Below are 19,174 nucleotides of genomic sequence, written 5' to 3' on the forward strand. Positions count from 1 at the left end.
GCCTGAAAACAGAGAGACAGACAGCAGAAAATCACAGGAAATGCAGCAGGCAGCAGAGACAGCAGGAAAGCAAGGAGAGGCTGAGAGGTGGCAGAAAAGGGGAGATGGATTTGGGAGGAGATCAGGAAACTAGCAGAGAGGATGGGAACTGCAGCTGAGAGAGAGAGAGAATGAGGCTGGAATTTAAGATAAGGAAGGGACTGGGATTCAGTAAAACATGACCCAACTCGGGGTTGCAAATGACAGTGGTTTTATTGAACAGGGGAGATGGTGACACAGTGCCAAATTGGTTCCCTTGCACCCACCCACCCACACCCACATATAAAATGGAAACTTGACATGACTTTGGTTCACTTACAAACACAGGCTTAAACCATACAATATCCATATGAAACAATAAAAATCAACATGAAATGATAATAATACAATCTACAACAGTAAAAATCAATACAAACCTAATAATAATACAATATAAAACGGTGGATATCCAAAACCAAAAACTTGCTACCAAAATAAAAATGTTTAAAGCTTACCCTAAGTCTAGCTCACTTATACTTATCTATAGGGAATAGAGAGGGAGAAAAAAAGTCGGAAATGGTTGGAGAAAGGGGGCGGGAATGCATTTTAAATAAATATTAAAAAAAAGAAAAACTGGGGGTTTTGCTACAGGTACACCAAACGTCCCAGCAGCCCTGCAAGTGACACCTTTTGGTTTTGAGCAATAGTTACCTCTGTCATTGCTGACACCTGCTGTGTTTCTTAACCTGGATGCAATGGCAGATTTGACCTGGACAGGTAACTCAGTTATGTGGTGAAACTCTGAGGCATGAAAACTGACAATAAATCCCTTTACTGTTTTTACTTGCAAAGCATACTCTAGGTGAGAGCTCTGTACATCCTATAGGGGATTCATATCTATAGACGTAAGTGAGTTCAACTTTCAAAGGTAATTAAAACCAGTCTCCCTGATGCTTATGCCCAGAAGTTTCATATGTTGAAATTTCAATTGCAGTATCACAGGAAGTGGAACCTTTCATACATAAGAAGTGCCTTATTTCACAAAAGTGTTCTAAGTTGTCTTACTAAGTTGTAATTTTGTGTTGAGCTATAGGAAAGTTGTCAGTTTTTGTTTTAAAAATAATTTACTGCTCCGATTAGTCTGGCAGAAGTTGATGGTAGAGTGGATTCCACTGTTCTACTTAAACTCTGGAAGAGTTTGTTCTAAGCTTCAGTCGCTTAGAATGCCTATGCACAAGCAGTGAGGCTGCTCCAACATGCTGGAATTCCAGTGTGTCAAGCAGACTCAATTAATTGGGGTCAGCAGACAATTAATTGAGTGTGCTGGAGCGTGGCGATTACCACACCCCAGCAGCCTCCTGCATCTCGTGTATCGGTTTCCCCATGCTTAAAAATGGTGGTGGGGGCTCATCGAATGAGCTTTAGTTCAAGCGCCTTCACTGCCATTTTTAAGCATGGGGACACTGAAACACAAAATGCAGCAGCACTTTAATTAGAGCAGCTCTTGGAGCCGCTGTAATTAAAGCGCCGTTCCCCCCCCCACTGCCCCCCAGAGTACATGTAAAAGTGCCCTTAGCTATTATTACCTGTAGAAAGGGTTCTCACTGGATTCTCAAAAAAAACCCTTTGCTAATTAAAATCAGGCTCAGTTTACTTAATACAGTGATCAGTATTCATAGGATCATAGGAAAGTAAGGCTGGGAAAGCAACCTCACAAGGTCATCTAGCTCAAGGTAGGTTCATCCCTGACTAAACCATCCCAGTCAAGTGTCTGTCTAACCTGCTTTTGAAAGTTTCCATGCATGGAGAGTCCTCAGCTTTCCTAGGTAGCCTGTTCAAAACCTGATCACTCTCAGTAGTCAGAAAGTTCCCCCTTATCTCCAGCCTAAATGACCCCTGCTGCAGCTTGAGGCCATTGCTTCCAGTCCTGTTCCCAGTAGCCACAGAGAAAAGACTGTGTACATCCTCTCTGTAATCATCCTTCAGTTATTTGAAGACTTTTATCAAATCTCCCCTCAGTCTTTGCTTCTCCAGGCTAAATAACCCTCTTTCAGCCTTTCCTCATAAGTCTTGCCTTTCAAGCCCCTGTTGGGTAATTTTTTTTTTCTTGAGGAAGCAGTGATTTAACTACACTCCAGTGATTTAAGCTATTATTGAAAACGATGAGTGGTCTAAAATCACTTGATTTGGGGTTTCTTCCTATCACTCTTTCAATTTTAAGTTAGGTATTGTAGAGAGATGTTTGATAAGAAACCTTAAATTTTTTTTTTTCTAATTTCTGGTGCTAGTTAACTAGATTCATAAATAAAATAACTCAAATGAAATTCTCCAACCTTGGTTTAATCAATTGCCATCTTGTTATCCCATTCTTAGCCAAGTAGCATCTTCTTTAGTTTTTTTTGTGTCTTGCTCATCTGTTGTGTATCTGCTGCAGTGCTGAGATTTGCTCTGTGACCCAAGTCATATCTGTATTTGGGATCTCTTCCTTCTGTAGTTGGAGGAGGATAGGGAGAGGCAGGATCTGATACCTTGTCCCAGACAGATATTCAAGAAATGAGCGGAATTTCTTGGTGTGTCTATTTATTTCATTCTTTTTGCTCCTGTGGAAGTGCTGGTAGGAGCAGCTGTTGGCAACATAGTTTCTGCTGCATTGGAGATGTTAAGTAACAGAAGGGGGAGGAGAGACATGCGGTGGGTTAGTTTCTCTTATTCATGTACATTCATTTCAGGCTCTGGTTTGTATTAGTCCCATTCAACTCAACTGTCTGTGGTAGTGAAGATTTAAAATTTGCCTTCTCAAAATGATTCAGCCATATCCAGTGTTTTCATGTTGTAGTTGTCCTGCACATTGTAGCAGATGCTAGTAAGCTTCCTGTGATTCTTGATGAGTGAGGAGTTATCAGTAGGTAGCTATGACCTGGGTCTTAATGTCCTTGCCAGGTTGAATGGAGGTTATTGGGAAAACTGGGTGATAAAACTCAGGCTCAGAGAGGCATCACTTTCAGAAGTTAAGGTTGTCAGGCTATGGAGGTTCCTTTTGGCTTCTTAGTACTAACTGGCGGGAATCATAAAGTCATCACAGAATACTGGTGGTGGATGGGTCCTTCTCAGCCTGGAAGGACGTGGGCAGTGGGGTCCCGCAGGGCTCGGTCCTCGGGCCCACCCTGTTCAACATCTTCATCAGTGATTTGGACGAGGGGGTGCAAAGCACCCTGTTCAAATTTGCTGATGACACCAAGATGTGGGGGGATGTGGGCACAATAGAAGGGAGCAACAGGCTACAGTCGGACCTTGACAGGTTACAAGGATGGGCGGAGGAGAACAGGATGGGGTTCAACACAGACAAGTGCAAGGTGATGCACCTGGGGAGGAACAACCGGCACCATACCTACAGGCTGGGGAACTCCCCTCTTGTCAGCACGGAGGTGGAAAAGGATCTTGGAGTCATTATTGACTCCAAGATGAACATGGCTCGGCAGTGTGGGGAGGCGGCTAGGAAGGCCAACTGTACCTTGTCGTGCATCCACAGATGCATTTCAAGCAGGACCAAGGAGGTGATCCTCCCCCTCTATGCGGCACTGGTCAGGCCGCAGCTGGAGTACTGCGTCCAGTTCTGGGAGCTGCACTTTAAGAGGGATGTGGACAGCATCGAGAGGGTCCAGAGGAGGGCCACTCGCATGATCAAGGGACAGCAGGGCAGGTCCTATGAGGAAAGGTTACGGGACCTGAACCTGTTCAGCCTCCAGAAGAGAAGGCTGAGGGGGGAATCTTGTGGCCTGCTATAAACTAGTCAGGGGGGATCAACAGGCACTGCGGGAGTCCCTGTTCCCCCGAGCGCCGCCAGGAGTGACCAGGAATAACGGTCACAAGCTGGCGGAGGGAAGGTTCAAGTTGGACATCAGGAGGCGCTACTTCACGGTCAGGGCGGCTAGGGTCTGGAACCAGCTTCCAAGTGAGGTGGTGCAGGCTCCCACCCTGGGGGTTTTTAAGAGGAGGTTAGATGACCATCTTGCTGGGGTCGTTTGCCCCCAGTACTCTTTCCTGCCATGGCAGGGGGTCGGACTAGATGATCTGCCCAGGTCCCTTCCGACCCTAGAAACTATGAAACTATGAATACAAAGATGAAAATGGGAGGGAGGGGATTGCAAACTCAGGCCAGGTGTCAGAGTGCTTTAGACTTGAATGCACAAACATTTGAGCTTCTGGTCACTCCAGGTCATGTGTAGATTGATGCAGGTGCTTGAATTCTGATTGAAATAAATTAATTTAAGTTAAACACTTCAAGGTGTGCAAATTATTCTCTTTCTTTCCAGACAAGCCCATCAATTCCCCCTTTCTGACCATTGCTGTAGAGGTTTTCAAACATTATGTGAAGGTTGAAATACAATGCATCTGTGGTTTTTTTGTGACTAGGACTCTCAAGTTGAAACAGTCTGCTTTTCCTTCTGTTTTTCTCTTTGTAGTTCCTGTGGAAGACCCAATTAGGGAAATGGCTGAATACATGGATCCCAGTCGAGATGAGGTCTGGGAGAAGGGGCCATCCAACAAACCAGTTACCTTCTTGGTGTACCGGGAAGGAGATCAATTGAATTTTTTCCGTGTTGTAGACAGGGGAGATGGCACTTTAACACCATTATCTGAATCTTTAAGGTAAAGTGGATTTTGATTTGTGTGTTTGGGTTTAAAGGGGAAAACTGTAAAAGTTTTCAGTTTTTATTCCCTGATATTTATCAAAAGAATATCTAGACTGTTAGAAGGATTGTGCATAAAAGGTCTAACAGTTCTGGTCTCCACACCTCAAACAAAGTTAAAGTGGAATTAGGAAAGGTACAGAGAAAGGCAACAAAGATAAGAGGTATGGAGCAGCTGCCGTACCAGGACAGACTAAAAAGGCCTAGGACTCTTTAGTTTGGAAAGAAAGCTTAAGGGGGATATGATAGAAGTGTATAAAATCATGAAAGGTGTGGACAGAGTGAATAGGGAACTCTTATTCACCAAGTTCCGAAATGCAGAAATTAGGGTGTGCCTACTGAAAAGTCTTAAAACATCTACAGACTGTGTTACTTCTTGCGTAATTAATGAAATTCATTGCCATAGGAGGTTGGAGAGGCAGACAGTATAACCAGATTCAGAAAGGGATTAAACAAATTCATGGAGGACATGTCCCTTGATAAGTATTAAATAGTATCCTCTTGATAATTCTTAAAACATTGATGGCTAATGCCAGGGAGGGTAAAACGGGATGGATTATATTAGGTATTCCTTGTACAGACACTTGCCCTATAAAGCCTCTAGTACTTGCCAGTGTAGGAGATGAGATACTAACTACAGCTTAGGACTGGAAGGGCTGGAAGGGGCCTTATGTGAGGTCATCTAGTCCAGCCCCTTGCTTAAAGCAAGATCACCTGTGACTGATTCTTGCAAGCAAGCTAAGGAAGTACAGATTGAATGAAAGGTCTGTAAGAAAATTGGCTGGATCATCAGGCTCAGAGCATAGTAATCAATGGTTCGATGTCTAGTTGACAGCCAATATCAAGTGAAGTGCCCCAGGGATCAGTCCTAGGACCAGTTTTGTTCACTATTTTCATCAGTGACTTGGAAGATGGGATGGAGTGCACCATCAGCAGCAAATTAGCAGATGACACCAAGCGGAAGGGGGGGGAGGGGGGAGGGAGAATAGTAGATACAATGGAGGGTAGGGCTAGGATTACAAGAAACCTCAACAAATTGGAGAACTGGACCAAAAGAAATCTCATGAGGTTCAATAAGGACAAGTGCAAAGTCCTGCACTTAGGACATAACAATCCCATGCACCACTACAGACTGGGGACCAACTAGTTAAGCAGCAGTTCTGCAGAAAAGGACCTGGGTGTTACAGTGGACAATAAGCTGAATATGAGCCAGCAGTGTACCAATGTTGTAAAGAAGGCTAACGGTATACTGGGCTGCATTATTAGGAGTGTTGCCAACAGATCGAGGGAAGTGATTATTCTCCTCTATTCAGGATTGGTGAGGCCACATCTGGAGTACTGTGTCCAGTTTTGGGCCCCCCAGTAGAGAAAGGATGTGTACAAATTGGAGAGAGTCCAACAGAGGGCAACAAAAATGGTCAGGTGGTTGGGACACATGACTTCTGAGGAGAGCCTGGGGGAGCTGGGCTTATTTATTCTGGAGAAGAGAAGACTGAGGGGGGATTTAATAGCAGCCTTCAACTACCTGAAGTGGGGTTCCAAAGAGCTTGACTGTTCTCAGTGGTGACAGAACAAGGAGCAATGGTCTCAAGTTGCAGCAAAGGAAGTTTAAGTTAGAAATTAGGAAAAATTTTCTCTTTACGAGTGTGGTGAAGCATTGGAACAGCAGGTTACCCAGAGGCGTTGTGGAATCTCCATCCTTGGAGGTTTTGAAGACCGGCTAGACAAAGCCTTAGCTGGGATGATACAGTTGGGGATGGTCCTGCTTCGAGCTGGGGTTTGGACTAGATTAGCATTGGCGATGCATAGGGGGTGCATGCAGATGCACCCCTGAGGTTGACGGTGCATCCCCTAAGATTGACCGCTGCTGACACTGCTGGCAGCGCCTGCGAGTGATTGCCATTTGCCACCTCCTGGCCCCCTTGCCACTAACACCACTGGTGGCGTCTGTTGGTGGTCGCCGATCACCGATCAGTGCTTGCCATCCCCTTCCCTATTCACCGCCAACAGCACTGTGGCCACCTGCAGGAGCTCCCCACTCGCCGCCAACCCCGCCCCCCACAGCCTCGGAAGGCATGCGACATTCATGTGGACCAGCATTTCTCAATCCATGGGTCACATCCCAAAAGTGGGTCACAAGAATATATGAAAGAATCATGAACAATCATGGAGAAATGTGGAAGATAACAGGTTTTCTCTGTTAAAGGAGTTCCAGTCTGTGAGGGGCTGCTTGGGGCTGGGAGAAGCGGGAAGAGGGCGATCAGCCAGGGTTCGCCATGTACATGCATGTGCTCCATCATGCACATGACAGCTAGGCAGCATAGAGAGAGCAGTTCCTGGAGCTCCCCGCAGGTAAATCTATGGAGTGGAGGGGGGCTATAGATGATGTGTCAGGGGTGCTCATGGCTCCAAGACTTGTGCACTCACACCGGAATTGGGGCTGCAGCCTAGCCAGACCGGCACAGGCAGAAGCCACCTCCACGGCCCAACAGGCAGGACCTGGTGCAGGAGGGCATTGTGCAAATTGCACAGTGATGAATGTCACTTGGGAGTAATGGAGGTCTACATGTTGACATTGCTTTTAATGTTCTCCTGTTTATGTCTGTCTTTTCAAATTAAGACTGTTGAGCTGCTTTAGTTTGTAGTGTGTAATAAGTGTTTTGGGGCCAAAATACTTGTGTGGTTTCTACTTAAACTATGTACTGGGTCAGGACTGGCCATCAGTGTTTGCAAATGAGTCCTGGTACAAAGAAGGTTGAGAACCACTGGACTAAATTACCTCCTGAGCTCCTTTTCACCCCTAATTTTCCATGAGCTCCTATACACCTGGAGGAAGGCTGCTCCGACTCGATTAACTGCTCACTCGATTTAATTGCCGAGTTAAGTGTCATGTGTATCAGGGTCCCCATGCTGAAAAATGGCAGTGGGGCACTAAACTAAAGCTCGTTTGATAAGGTTTAGTTCAGAACCCCCACCGCCATTGTTCAGTGTGGGGACAGAAATGCACATGATGCCCCAAGCGCTAATTAAATTAAACTGCCGCACGCACACCCCTGCCGCCTCCTGGAGCACATTTATAAATGGCCGTTTTCTAAACCACTCCAGCCAGGCATCTGCTTAACCTGCTCTTGAAAATTTCCAAGGATGGAGATTCCAGAATTTCTTTAGGTAGCCTGTGGCCACAGAGAAAAGCCCATCTCTGTCCTCTTTCACCCTTTGGGTATTTGAAGGTTGTTATCAAATCCCAACTCAATATCACCTTCTCCAGGCTAAACAGCCCTAGTTCTTTCAGCCTTTCCTCATAAGTAGGGATCCATGTTTTCCATTTGTCTCAGAAAAATGTGGATTATCTACTTTAAAAAAGAAAAATGTATATTTTCTCCTTTAAGGGAGAAAAACATGGGTTTCCCCTTGCAGGCTGGCAGAGTTCCAGTTTGCAAGGGCGCTAGAAGGAGCAGGGCACAAGGGACACCACATGCATGTGTGCCTGCACACTTGCATGTGGTAGCTAGGCCAGAGTAGTGGAGAGCACCCTGGTGAGTGAAGGGGGCAGGGGGAGCTCTGATTTTCCATGGTAAAGAAACCAAATTCAAACACCAAAATATATAGGTATTGAAAATTTATTTTATTATAATGATGGAGGCACTGGTAGACTTCCAAATGGCTTTACAATTGTAAATAAATATATCCGTAACTCATTGTGTTGACTGATACCTATATAGATACAGTGGTGTTTCATTTTAATTGTAGAGAAAGCAGATTTGGGTGGGTTTTAACCAGAGAATTTAGGATTTTTTTAATCAGAGAAGACCAGGATCCCTGCATAAGTCTTGCCTCCCAAGCCCCTAAGCAGTTTTGTTGCCCTGCACTGGACTTTTTTCCATCTATCTACATCCTTTTTGGAGGCCCAAAACTGGATGCAGTATTCTAGGTGAGGCCTCATTAGTACTGAATAGAGCAAAAGAATCAGTTCCCTTGATTTGCAAGTGATCCTACTGTTGATACAGCCCAGTATGCTCCTGGCTTTTTTTTGCAACTAGAGCACACTGTTGGCTCATATTCAGCTTGCGGTCTGCTATGGGGTTGTCAAAGATTCCTCATGGGTTGGATTCAGCCTGTAGTGCCCTATCATCCAGCCTTTGATGCTGCCCATGGGGCTTGGACTGGACCTGCCTCCTGCATGCTGTGTGCCCTGGGCTGGCCCACACACTGCATGCAGTGCACGCTGGCCCTAGCCCTGTGCGCTGCATGTCACATGTGGGACCAGCCTGGGTTGTGTGCTGCATGTGGCCCACAGGACCTGATCAGTCTGATTCTCTGCAGCCTAGCCAGTCATTACAGTCTGTACTTGTGCATGGACCATTGATCTGACCCAGTGTGGTACTTATATTCTAATCAAACACTGTAACTTTAAGGCTTAAGTCTGGCTTGTCCAACATACAGCCCGCGGGCCACCATGGAGCCCGCCAAGCTGTTTTCTGAGGCCTGAGGTGCTGCGACAGGAAATGAAAGTAAACACTGTTTACTTTTGTTCCCACCCCTTGTCCCTCCCCCAGCTCCTCAGTAGCTTTCTAATGGCTGCTGAAGGGCTGGGGAAGGGACAAGGTTCCCACACACACCCCGTCAGCTTGACATTGCCAATGTGGTGCGAGTGGGAAGAGGAGTAGCCAGCAGCGAAAGTGCGGCTCATCGGTGACTGGAGAGTGCATCGTTGGTGCCGGAAGCCAGAGCTGCAAGCGAAAGAATAAGTTCTGCTCTGTCAAGCCCCAGAAGAGGCTGGATCACTGACGGGACCTGCCCGCGGGCCGCGGGCCGCCGGGCGGGCTTGCAAGGCGCGGGAGGGCCCAGGGTGGGGGGCTTGGGCGGCCTGGGTCCCTGCCCCATGGCTGTTCCACCTATAGAGCCCAACACATGCGGGCTGCAGCACCACGGCCCTTGCCTGGCTCCTCCCCGGGCTCCACCGCCTCCTTGCCTCCCCCAGCGCCAGGCTCCTGGACCCTGAGCCTGCCCCCAGGCCCTAGGAGGTGCGAGCATCACACTCCCCCGGGTGCGGGGGAAGACATCTCAGGGGCAAGAGAAGCCAGACCCAAGGTGCCAGGAGCAGCACCCCTTCACTTCCCCCACTCCATCATCCCCAGGGGGAGAGGCAAGCCCCTATAATCCCAGGGTGCAGCTCCATGAGGCCCCGTGTGTTTGGCTGTGCACCTGCCCTTAGCCAAATCCAGGCCTCTGGGCCTTGGTATTCATGTCCTGCAGGGTCGTGGGTGTCCCTGGGACTACCGGCAGCTGAGCGTTAGCATGGTCAAGGGTGGGGGGTTGTGAGGCAGAAGCCGGAGCACTTCCTAGCCAGACCTTTTGTTTGTTCGAGCCAAGTTGATATGTTGCATGCCGAAAAGCCTGTGTTGGGTGCCGTATGCTACCAGTACTAGGGATATTTTGGATTTTAAACCACATTTCCAGACCCATTTCATTGTCATTTCCTGCAACTTCATTGGTGGCAAAGGTCACATGACATCACTTCCTGATGTGATACCGCTTCCTGTGAGGTCTTTGAGTATGGCTTGCCGGTCCACTGGGTGATAAAAAGTTCATGATCTGGCCCCACATTTTAAAAGGTTGGACACCCTTGGCTTAAGTAAACAGTAACACAATGCAATGTGTGCAGTTAATACGGACAAATGTTTTTCTTAATTGTGTTTCTCAATACAAAATGAAACCAATTTGATTTGGCTATACCAAAAGCAATTGAGAAACACCAGGTTTTTTTTAAAGGGAACACTGCATGAGCCAACTTAGAAATAAGGATACACAAAATGTTACTTTTCAGTCTCTCTTTCTGGTTTATCTAAAGTTTCTTGCTTAATTTTAGAGATATTTCCTTGTTTACAATCCATACTTGTCACTGCAGGATTAAGCACAAAGGCTGCAGTAAGGGTCTAATTGATATTTAGCAGTCCTGGAATTCTACCCAAGAATTTCATAAAATTCCTAAATAGCTGAATTTTTTTGCTGACACTGTCTGCTTTGAAATAGTTAGCACTGTCAATAGTTACAATAGTAGACTTCATATTAATCCTTGTTGAGGCATCAAACCATGGCCCCTCATTGCTAAAATGAGAAGTCTTTAGCACTATTAGTTTCAATAGTAACCACTGTCACTGATGGTCAGAAATAAGCTGTTGTAACTGCTAACAGCTACTTGAAGAGAACATGATAGAATGAACTAAGCCAGTGTGTTATAGAATTTGACATCTTAATTTTTTTGTTCAGATGCAATTGTATCATAAACTTTAGGAACTTTTAGTAAAACACTTTCAATTCTTCTGTTCTAATCAATGAAATGAAAAACAAAAAATAGATCTCTCTCCTGCCTTTGTTTATGATGGCGTATCAGATTGGGTTTCTTGGGGAATCTGAACCTAAACTTTTCTCTGCCTGTTAGTCATTTCTAGGAGATTCAGCTGGCAAGTAGACATTGACTCTATTTTGACTTTCTCAAGTGAAAATAAACTGGTATTTAGCTTAGGCTGTACTTGCTTCTTCCCCAGATCTGAAGAAGAACGTGTGCCCATAAGCTTGTTTGGGCATCTCTTCCAGTTATATAATCGGTTCAATAAAAGATGTCACCCAAAACAGTTAGCTATTAGTCATGATGTCTTCATATAATAGTACAAGGGTGCCCAACAGGTGGCACTGGCAGCCCCTGTGTGTAGCATGCAGTAAATCTGGGATGGGGCAGGCAAAACAGTACCAGATAGGTCAGGAAGCAGAAAGCAAAGCATCAGATTGGGCAGGGAGCATAAAGCAGAGCAGCAGATCAGGCAGAGGAAGCAGATTGGAGTGGCACTCAAGGAAGGTGCAGGGCTTGCTTGTGGCATGTCTGCCAGAAAAGGTTGATGCCGATTGTTATAGTTATCATTGGACACAAGGGGTACTTACACACATGCAGGAAGTCTGTTCCAGTGCACTGGAAGTCCAGCGCATCAGTGCAGACTTAATTAATAGTCTGCTGGAATACGTAACTTGACGCAATCTGGCAAACTTGCATGTCACATGTATCAGCACATGCAGCGTAATTTGGTTCAAAGTGCACTGCTGCCATTTTCTCAGTGCGGAGGTATGCTGCGCTACTGAAACACATGACGTACGAACACTTTTAATTAATGTGGCTCACTAATTAAAAGTGCCCAATGCTTTATCGGGAGCACGTGTAAAAATGCCCAAGAGTACCATTTAATGCTTTTGACTTGGCTAGCAGCTGAACTTTGAAGTAAAACTTTCTTCTGTTACAGAAGCAGTACAAAAAAACCCCAACAACCTGCAATATTCCATAGCTTCAGTCAAATAACTTGTTTTAAAATGTTATTTATTAGCTATAGAATTAAAATTCTACCAGCAGTTGTTACCCTTTTGTGATGGTTTTGGTTCTGCTACTCTGAAAATCTAATATAATAAAATCCTTAGCCTGTCTGTGTGTCTCTCTTTCCATAACGCTTTTGCCCAACTATGCATGCCTGGCTGAGAGGGTGGGCCACCTGGGCTGCATGGGCCCAAGTTCACACTGGTGCTGGGGAAGTTTGGCGATGGGGAACACACCCCAGCTAGCAGAGCAGCAGGGCTGCCCCCCTACCTCCCTGCCTGAGGGTGAAGGGGGCAGCACCTTCCCCCCCTGAACAGCTGGCAGGGAGGGGGAGGTGGCAGACAGGCAGGTAGGGAGCAGAACAGGGAGGCAGGCAGATGCAGAGTGGCGGTCAGGGGGCCTTGTGCTGCACCTCTGCAGGGTGGCACCAGCACTGGGGGGGGCCTAGCCCTCCAAAATTCACCTGCCTGCATCTCTGTGTGCATGCACATGTCTGTTTGTGCACGTGGCTGCATGTGTGTATGCCTCTGTGTGTAGCGCATCTGTTTGTGTGCATCTGTCTGGGTCTGTGTGCATGCATCTGTGTCTGTGCATCTGTATGTGTCTGAGGGTGTGTGGGTGTGCGCACATCTGTGTGTGTGTGTGTCTGTGTTCATGGCAGGTAGAGTATATTTGTATCTGTGCAGAGAATGAGTAGAGTGCATGCCTATCTGCATGTGTGCATGAGTGTGTCTGTGTGTGCGTGCATGTGTGCATGCATGTCTGTCTGTGTTCATAGCAGGAGGAAGAGTGTGTTTGTGTCTGTGTGTCCATGTGCAGAGACTGAGTAAGTAGAGTGTGTGCCCATCTGTGTGTGTGCACGCGTGTGTGTGCATATTTTTGCATGTATGTGACTGTGTTCATGGCAGGAGGGAGAGTGTATTCGTCTCTGCGCACGTACAGAGAGTGAGTAAAGCGCGCGCTCATCTGCATGTGTGCGTGTCTGTGTGTGCGTAGGTGCCTGTCTGTGCATGTGTGTGTCTGCATGCGTGCATGTATCTTTGTTCATGGCAGGAGAGAGAGTGTGTTTGTCTCTGTGTGTCCATGTGCAGAGAGTGAGTAAGTAGAGTGTGCACCTGTCTGCACGTGTATCTGTCTGCATGCATGTCTCTGTGTGTGTGCATGTGTCTGTGTTTATGGCAGGGAGACTATGTTTGTGTCTGTGTGTCCATGTGCAGAAAGTGAGTGAGAGTAGAGTGCATGCCTGTCTGTGTGCATGCCTGTGTGTGTGTGCCTGTGCGCATGTATGTTTGGCTATAGTGGGACAGGGTGTGTAGGTAGCAGGGAGAAGAGGCGGGCATCTGCCCTGCCCAGCCCAGCAGGCTCCCCCCAGCCTCCCCTGCCAGCACCAGATGGTGAAGGGGCCCCTCCCCCCCAGCTCCCATGGGGGGAGGGGCCTCCAATTTTGTGTTTGCCCAGGGCCCCAGTACACATTAATCTGCCCCTGGGGGGAGTGGGGAAGCAAGTCTGGACACAGAGCCCATCATTCTTGATAGGCAGTTTGCTAGTGATCTGAATAAAGCTTACTGAGGACATGTCTACAGAAGACATTTCTTACGCAGTTGACTAATTAGCTGCACAGTAAATGTCTTGGCATCTACACGTGTGCTCCTATTAGGCTGGAGTAAACTAATTAAAAAAACTCTGCAGCCACTCACGTGTAGACACTGCCCCAGCTGGCTGGGGCATGGATGTGCTTCAGTGTGAGTGTTGCCTGCAGGCTAACCGCACATTGAAGTACCCTAGTGCCCCAGCCAACCCCTCCGCTGCATATTGAATTGGGAGGAGCAGCCCCGGGCTGTCAAGCTGACCCCCGCTTCCACCCCTGGGCTCCCTGCCACCCAGGTCTGCTCTGTCCCAGGATCCCAACCACCCAAGTCTGCTCCGCCCTGACTCAATGTGCTGTGCATGAATAAACTGCAGAGCTTATTGCCCTGGAGTTTATTGCTCCCAGGGTCACATTCAAATGGCGTGCCCGGAAGCAATACACTCCAGAGCACTAAACTCCAGTTTATTCATGTATTGCATGTGTAGACATACCCTGTGTCTACAGACATATGTCATGCTTGTCCCATGATAAACCATTTTATTCTGGGACAAAGTGCAGTAATTCAGATGTCCATGTCCATTCCTGTGATAAATCTTGAAAAAGGTTCATGGGATAAGTAGTAATAACAGTTTGTCCCTGGACATCATAAGGTGCGCCTGAATGGTTATCCTAGGATTGCAACATTGAATCAGTGGAAGAAAAATGGCAATACATTCAGCTGCTCCCTGAACCCCAATTAGAAAGGCTATGCGTGTACACACAAATCCCAGGATATTTCTGTTACAGGACAAACACAGGCACAGTTTGTTCAGGGACAAGTGCAACATCTGTTCCTACCTTGAAAGTAATTAAAAGTCAATTCTGTTCTTTGGTGCAACTTGAATTACATGTAGCTTGTTTCCATTCTCAAAAAAATCCAGGATCTGTATATGGTCTGGTATAGGTAAAGGAGTTTTTGGACTGCTGTAACTGTTGGTTAGAGTCTCATAATTATACTGGAATAGTTGTTCTCTTATATCTGTACAATATAACTGGATTCACGCTAGAGAGGTTGTACTACTTTAAAGCTTAAAATGCAGATAAGGCCAAAGTCAGTCTGTTGTTCAGCACTGTGATTTGAATGCCTATTTAAATGGTTCCAGATTCTATTTGCAAAAATGAAAGTAATGGCTGTTTAATATATGTATGCATGGTCCCTTTTTCACAAGCATATTTAAAGATTTGCTTGTTGAAAAAGGATTGTATGGACTTGTCTGGATTACCTCAGTTTGCTCATAAATCCATCAGAAGAAAAGAGCAAAGTAGGATAAAGTAGGATCTGTAGTAGATGGGACCATTGACCTGTAAACCTATGATTAAATTAAAATACAAAATTTTACGACTGCCTTTCAGGAGCTGTGTGTTCCCAAACAGCTGTATACTGTGTAGAAGGCAATGCTATCAAACTATATCATGACTGGGGGCAGGCAGTGAGGAACAAGTGACAGCTCTCATTTTGCCCTTCAGTTTGTATCACTGTTCTGCTTCAATAAATTGCAAATGGGTACAGAATGCAGTTTGGAAACCATAAGAATTTACTACTTGTAACCTTGCTGCTCTTTGCAGCCTTCGATGCCGCTTCCAAGGATTGGGGTAGCTAACCTTTGACTTCTCTGGATACTAGATACTCTGCAAGCTCAGTATATAGCTGTTTGGGGTAGGTTTAGTCTCTTGTGTTCTTCCTTTGTTTTCCTTTCCTTTTTTTGGTAATTACTTTTTTCAGTTAAGACTGAAGAAGACAGTATAGAAACTTGACATACAAAATTCACTGTTCCATTTTTCTCCTTTTAACTTTTTTGGTATCTGCCAACTGTTCTAGTTCTTTCTCCTAAGTCAGGTTTCTTTGTATTTGTTAGTTAAGGCAATGATATTTCAGTGTATGATTAGAGTACTAACTTAATGGAATTTAGCTAGGTGCATCACTGCAAAGGATTACATAGCATCTGATTTGGGTTTCTTTAGGCCAGGGGTGGCCAACTTGTGGCATGGGCAGCCTCTTTGTGTGGCACAACAGATTGGGGATAGAACAGATAGCACAGTGGCAGATCGGCCAGGGAGGAGAAAGCAGAGCATCATCTCGGGCAGAGAGCAGAAAGCAGGGCAGTAGTTTGGTCAGGGAACACTGGGCAGAGAACAAAAAGTAAAGCAGATCAATAAGGGAAAGGGATCACAGTGGTACTTGAAAGGTACAGGGCTAATTTGTGGCATGCCCCAGCTGCCTAAGTTCAAAACAGTATATCCAACAGTAAAAGTATCTTTGACCCAAGAAATCTGTCTATTTTTGAGATGAGTCATTGTGCTAGGTGCACCTAACTTAATCCATTTTTCCTTCTCACTTTTGAGAAGAAATTAGCCAGCCCATTTTGAATGTAACTTAAAAACATAAGAAATTATTGGACATGTTACAGTATTTTAAAGTAAGTGAACAGGGGGCACGTCAGTTCATTCCCCCCTCCCCCTCCGCTGTGTTGTGGGGCAGAGGGTATAGCAAAGAGAAAAAGAGGACTTAAATTAAGCTTCCCTTCTAGGTGAGCTTGATTTGAAAAGGGTGCAAAATTGCTAGAGACGCACTGATATATCAGTGGCTTATCAGATAGGCATAAAAGGAAAATTAACATTATCAGCAATAGGCTTTTTTTTGGTCAGTATAGCCGATAATGTCACCGATAAATGCCGTGTGCATGCATACAGCCTCAGCATGCACACAGCCAGGAATGCAGCCCGACAGCTTGAAGAGCAGCCTCCTGCTGGTAAGTCTGTGGGAGGGAAGGGGCATGGAGGAGCAGACTGAGGCCCCCCCCCTGGTGAGGAAGGGAGTGGGGCAGGGGTGGGGCCAGGGGCAGGCGCTGCTCAGCCAGGGCAGTGAATGTGACCCGAGAAGTGGAACAGAGCCATGGGCAGCTTGTCTGGGGGGTGCAGGGGGGCAGTTCCCCACTGCTGCATGCACCCCTGGGGGAGGCATGGGGGCATGTTCCCCCCCAGATTTGTGCACAGAGTGAGGGTGGTCTGCCCCCTGTGGGCTTGGGACCAGAGGCTGCGCCAGCCTCTTCCCAGTGTGGAGTCTGGGCAGGGGCTGGGCTCTGAGCAGGTGGGGGCAGGGCTGGTGGCAGTGGTACTGGGTGGGGTGACTATGGGGGGCCTATGGCAAATTTTGAGGTGGCCATAGCCTACCCCGTAGCCACCCCTCCCAGTGCCACCGCTGCCTGCCCCACCCCCGTCCACCCTGAGCACAGTCCTGGCTCAGTCCCCCAACTGGAAAGAAGCTGGCACAGCCCCTGGCCCCAAGCCTGCAGTGGGCAGCACCCTCACACCACACAAAAATCCAGGGGGGCACATGCCTCCCCCAGGGGAGTGCACAGTAGTGGGGAGACACCCACCCCGCACACTCCCTGGATAAACTGCCCATGGCTCCATCCTGCTCCTGGGGTCGCATTCACCTCCTTGGCTGGGCAGTGCCTGCCCCTGCCCCACTCCCTCCCTCATCGTGGGAAGCCTTGATCTGTGCCCCCCATGCCCCTTCCCTCCTCTTCCCCCCCGCCAGACTTACTGACAGAAGGCTGCTTTCCAAGCTGCCGGGGTGCATTCCTGTAAATTGACTATCGGTATCAACCGATATGGCTGGTTAATAATCAGCCATCGGTATCGGCCAAAAGTAACTTTATCGGTGCACCCCCTAAAAATTTCCCTTGGGACACTAGCATTTTCCAGACTGTCTGCTAAGTAAGCAGTTAAGAATATACATTCATTGGTAGCCCTTTGTCTCCAAAGGAGCAAGTTGTAACTCAGAAAATGAACATTGTATACTTGTTGATAGCATCCTTCCTTACAAATGCTTCAGTTCCCCGTTACGTACTTTTGTAGAAAGGAAGACCAAGTGTCTTGGAAAGAGACAGGACACAACTCTTTTCTCCCTGTCACCTCATTGGGGGATTTAGATTTCAAGCATGTCTTCTTCCCCTGTTAGGTATGTGGGTGAGCATTTCAGGCACATCCCTGTCCATTGCTTGGCCTCTCCCACTGTGCTTGGGAACAGGAACAGGAATCATTGATACAACCAGCGGTTGGTTTGTGTAATACACAAAGTTTTATATTCCTCTGGCCCATTTTATCTCATCTACAATAAGGATAACAGTTAACATCCATTAAAAATTAAACAAATAAAATAATTACATCTTTGTGTTAAAGAAGAAAGTTGCTGTATTTCTGCTGATCCACATGAGCCTGTTGTCTTATTAAAATACTACTTCAGTTATGGTTCTTACAGCACAGATCTCATGGAAGCTTAACACTTAAGGAAGCCAGTCAGTTTGAAATGCATTAATTCAAAAAAGTAGTTACAAGTAGTTTTGGGTACACATAAGCTGAAGGTCCTGACAGACATTGCACCTCAGACACAATTGCCTGGTTAATCATGTCTTAAGTAGTGACATGACCACACGTTCCCTCAGTTAATGGCGTGATAAAATAGGAAGGGAATATGTGTAATAACTTTGTAGCTGGTTCCCATCATGCCTTAAATTGTGTGTGGCCAGGTCTCCCAGCCTTGGGAGCACCCTTGATCCCTTCAAGAGTAATGTGCTCCTGAGGTTGGGAGCACAGGTCACCCAGCTAGAGGAGTGCAGAGGAGCCCTTGGCTCCAATACTTTCTCACGGCTTGGAGTGCTAAGCACCTGACAAGGACTCCCAGCTGTAGGAGCACCTCGAGGGCTCCCTTGGCAGGGAGCCCTGACCAGCTGTGGGAGCATACTGGAGCCAAGCTTGCTACTTGCCAGTGCAGGGGAAGCCTGGGATCTGTGAAGCCTGCTGACACTGCTACTGAGTTGGGCTAGGGTCAGAGCAAACATATGCTCCTTACCCTAGTCTGGAGCAAGGTCAGAGCCCTGCTGAAGTCAGAGCAAAGATAAGCAGCAGGATGTGGGGAAGAGGCAGGCAGGGGGCAGAGGCTATGGGAGGGGGTGCTGAAATGGTGGGGAGGCAGGCACCAGGTGGGTATAGGCATGGTGGGGCAAGTAGCAGGGGGACCAGGGTGCAGGCAGCAGGGGGAGCAAGTGGTAGTGGACATAGGATGTGTTGGGGGGGGGGGGTGCCGTGCAAAGGGCAAAAAGCAGGAGGTGTCAAGCTGCTAGACACCTCCAGTGTCTGCCACCTTACTGCTTTCTCTGCCACCTGCCCCCCTACAGCCTCTCCTATTGCCCCGCCTCCTGCCACTGCTTTCCTTGCTGCAGTGGTACAGGGGACCAATTTTAAAACAAGCCTCCAATAATTAGGTTCTATGCATGGAAAATTATAACAAAGTTATAAATTTTCCATGTATAGAATCTAATTATTGGGGTGGGGATCATCTTAAATTCAGTGTCATGTTGAATTTGAGATGAATACAGTATTTTCTTCCTCTTTAAGGTTGGGTGGGACTCTGAAACTTCCTACAAGAAGAATTAGCAAAACCAGCGTGATGTCATTGCAAAATATAAAACTTGT

General features: G+C 46.9%; 1 protein-coding gene across 5 annotated transcripts in view; it reads left to right on the forward strand.

Annotated features, from left to right (window-relative positions):
* Positions 1-19,174, forward strand: part of ZFAND4 (zinc finger AN1-type containing 4) — an 81,721-nt gene that overhangs the window by 36,503 nt on the left and 26,044 nt on the right. For all 5 annotated transcript variants that reach the window (XM_014523753.2, XM_014523842.2, XM_014523887.2 and 2 more), the window contains exon 5: positions 4,482-4,668. In XM_014523753.2, the coding sequence (XP_014379239.1) occupies positions 4,482-4,668 (187 nt within the window). The remainder of the gene's footprint in view (positions 1-4,481; positions 4,669-19,174) is intronic.

This window comes from Alligator sinensis, unplaced genomic scaffold (assembly GCF_000455745.1).
Source record: "Alligator sinensis unplaced genomic scaffold, ASM45574v1 scaffold264_1, whole genome shotgun sequence".
Classification (NCBI taxonomy): domain Eukaryota; kingdom Metazoa; phylum Chordata; order Crocodylia; family Alligatoridae; genus Alligator; species Alligator sinensis.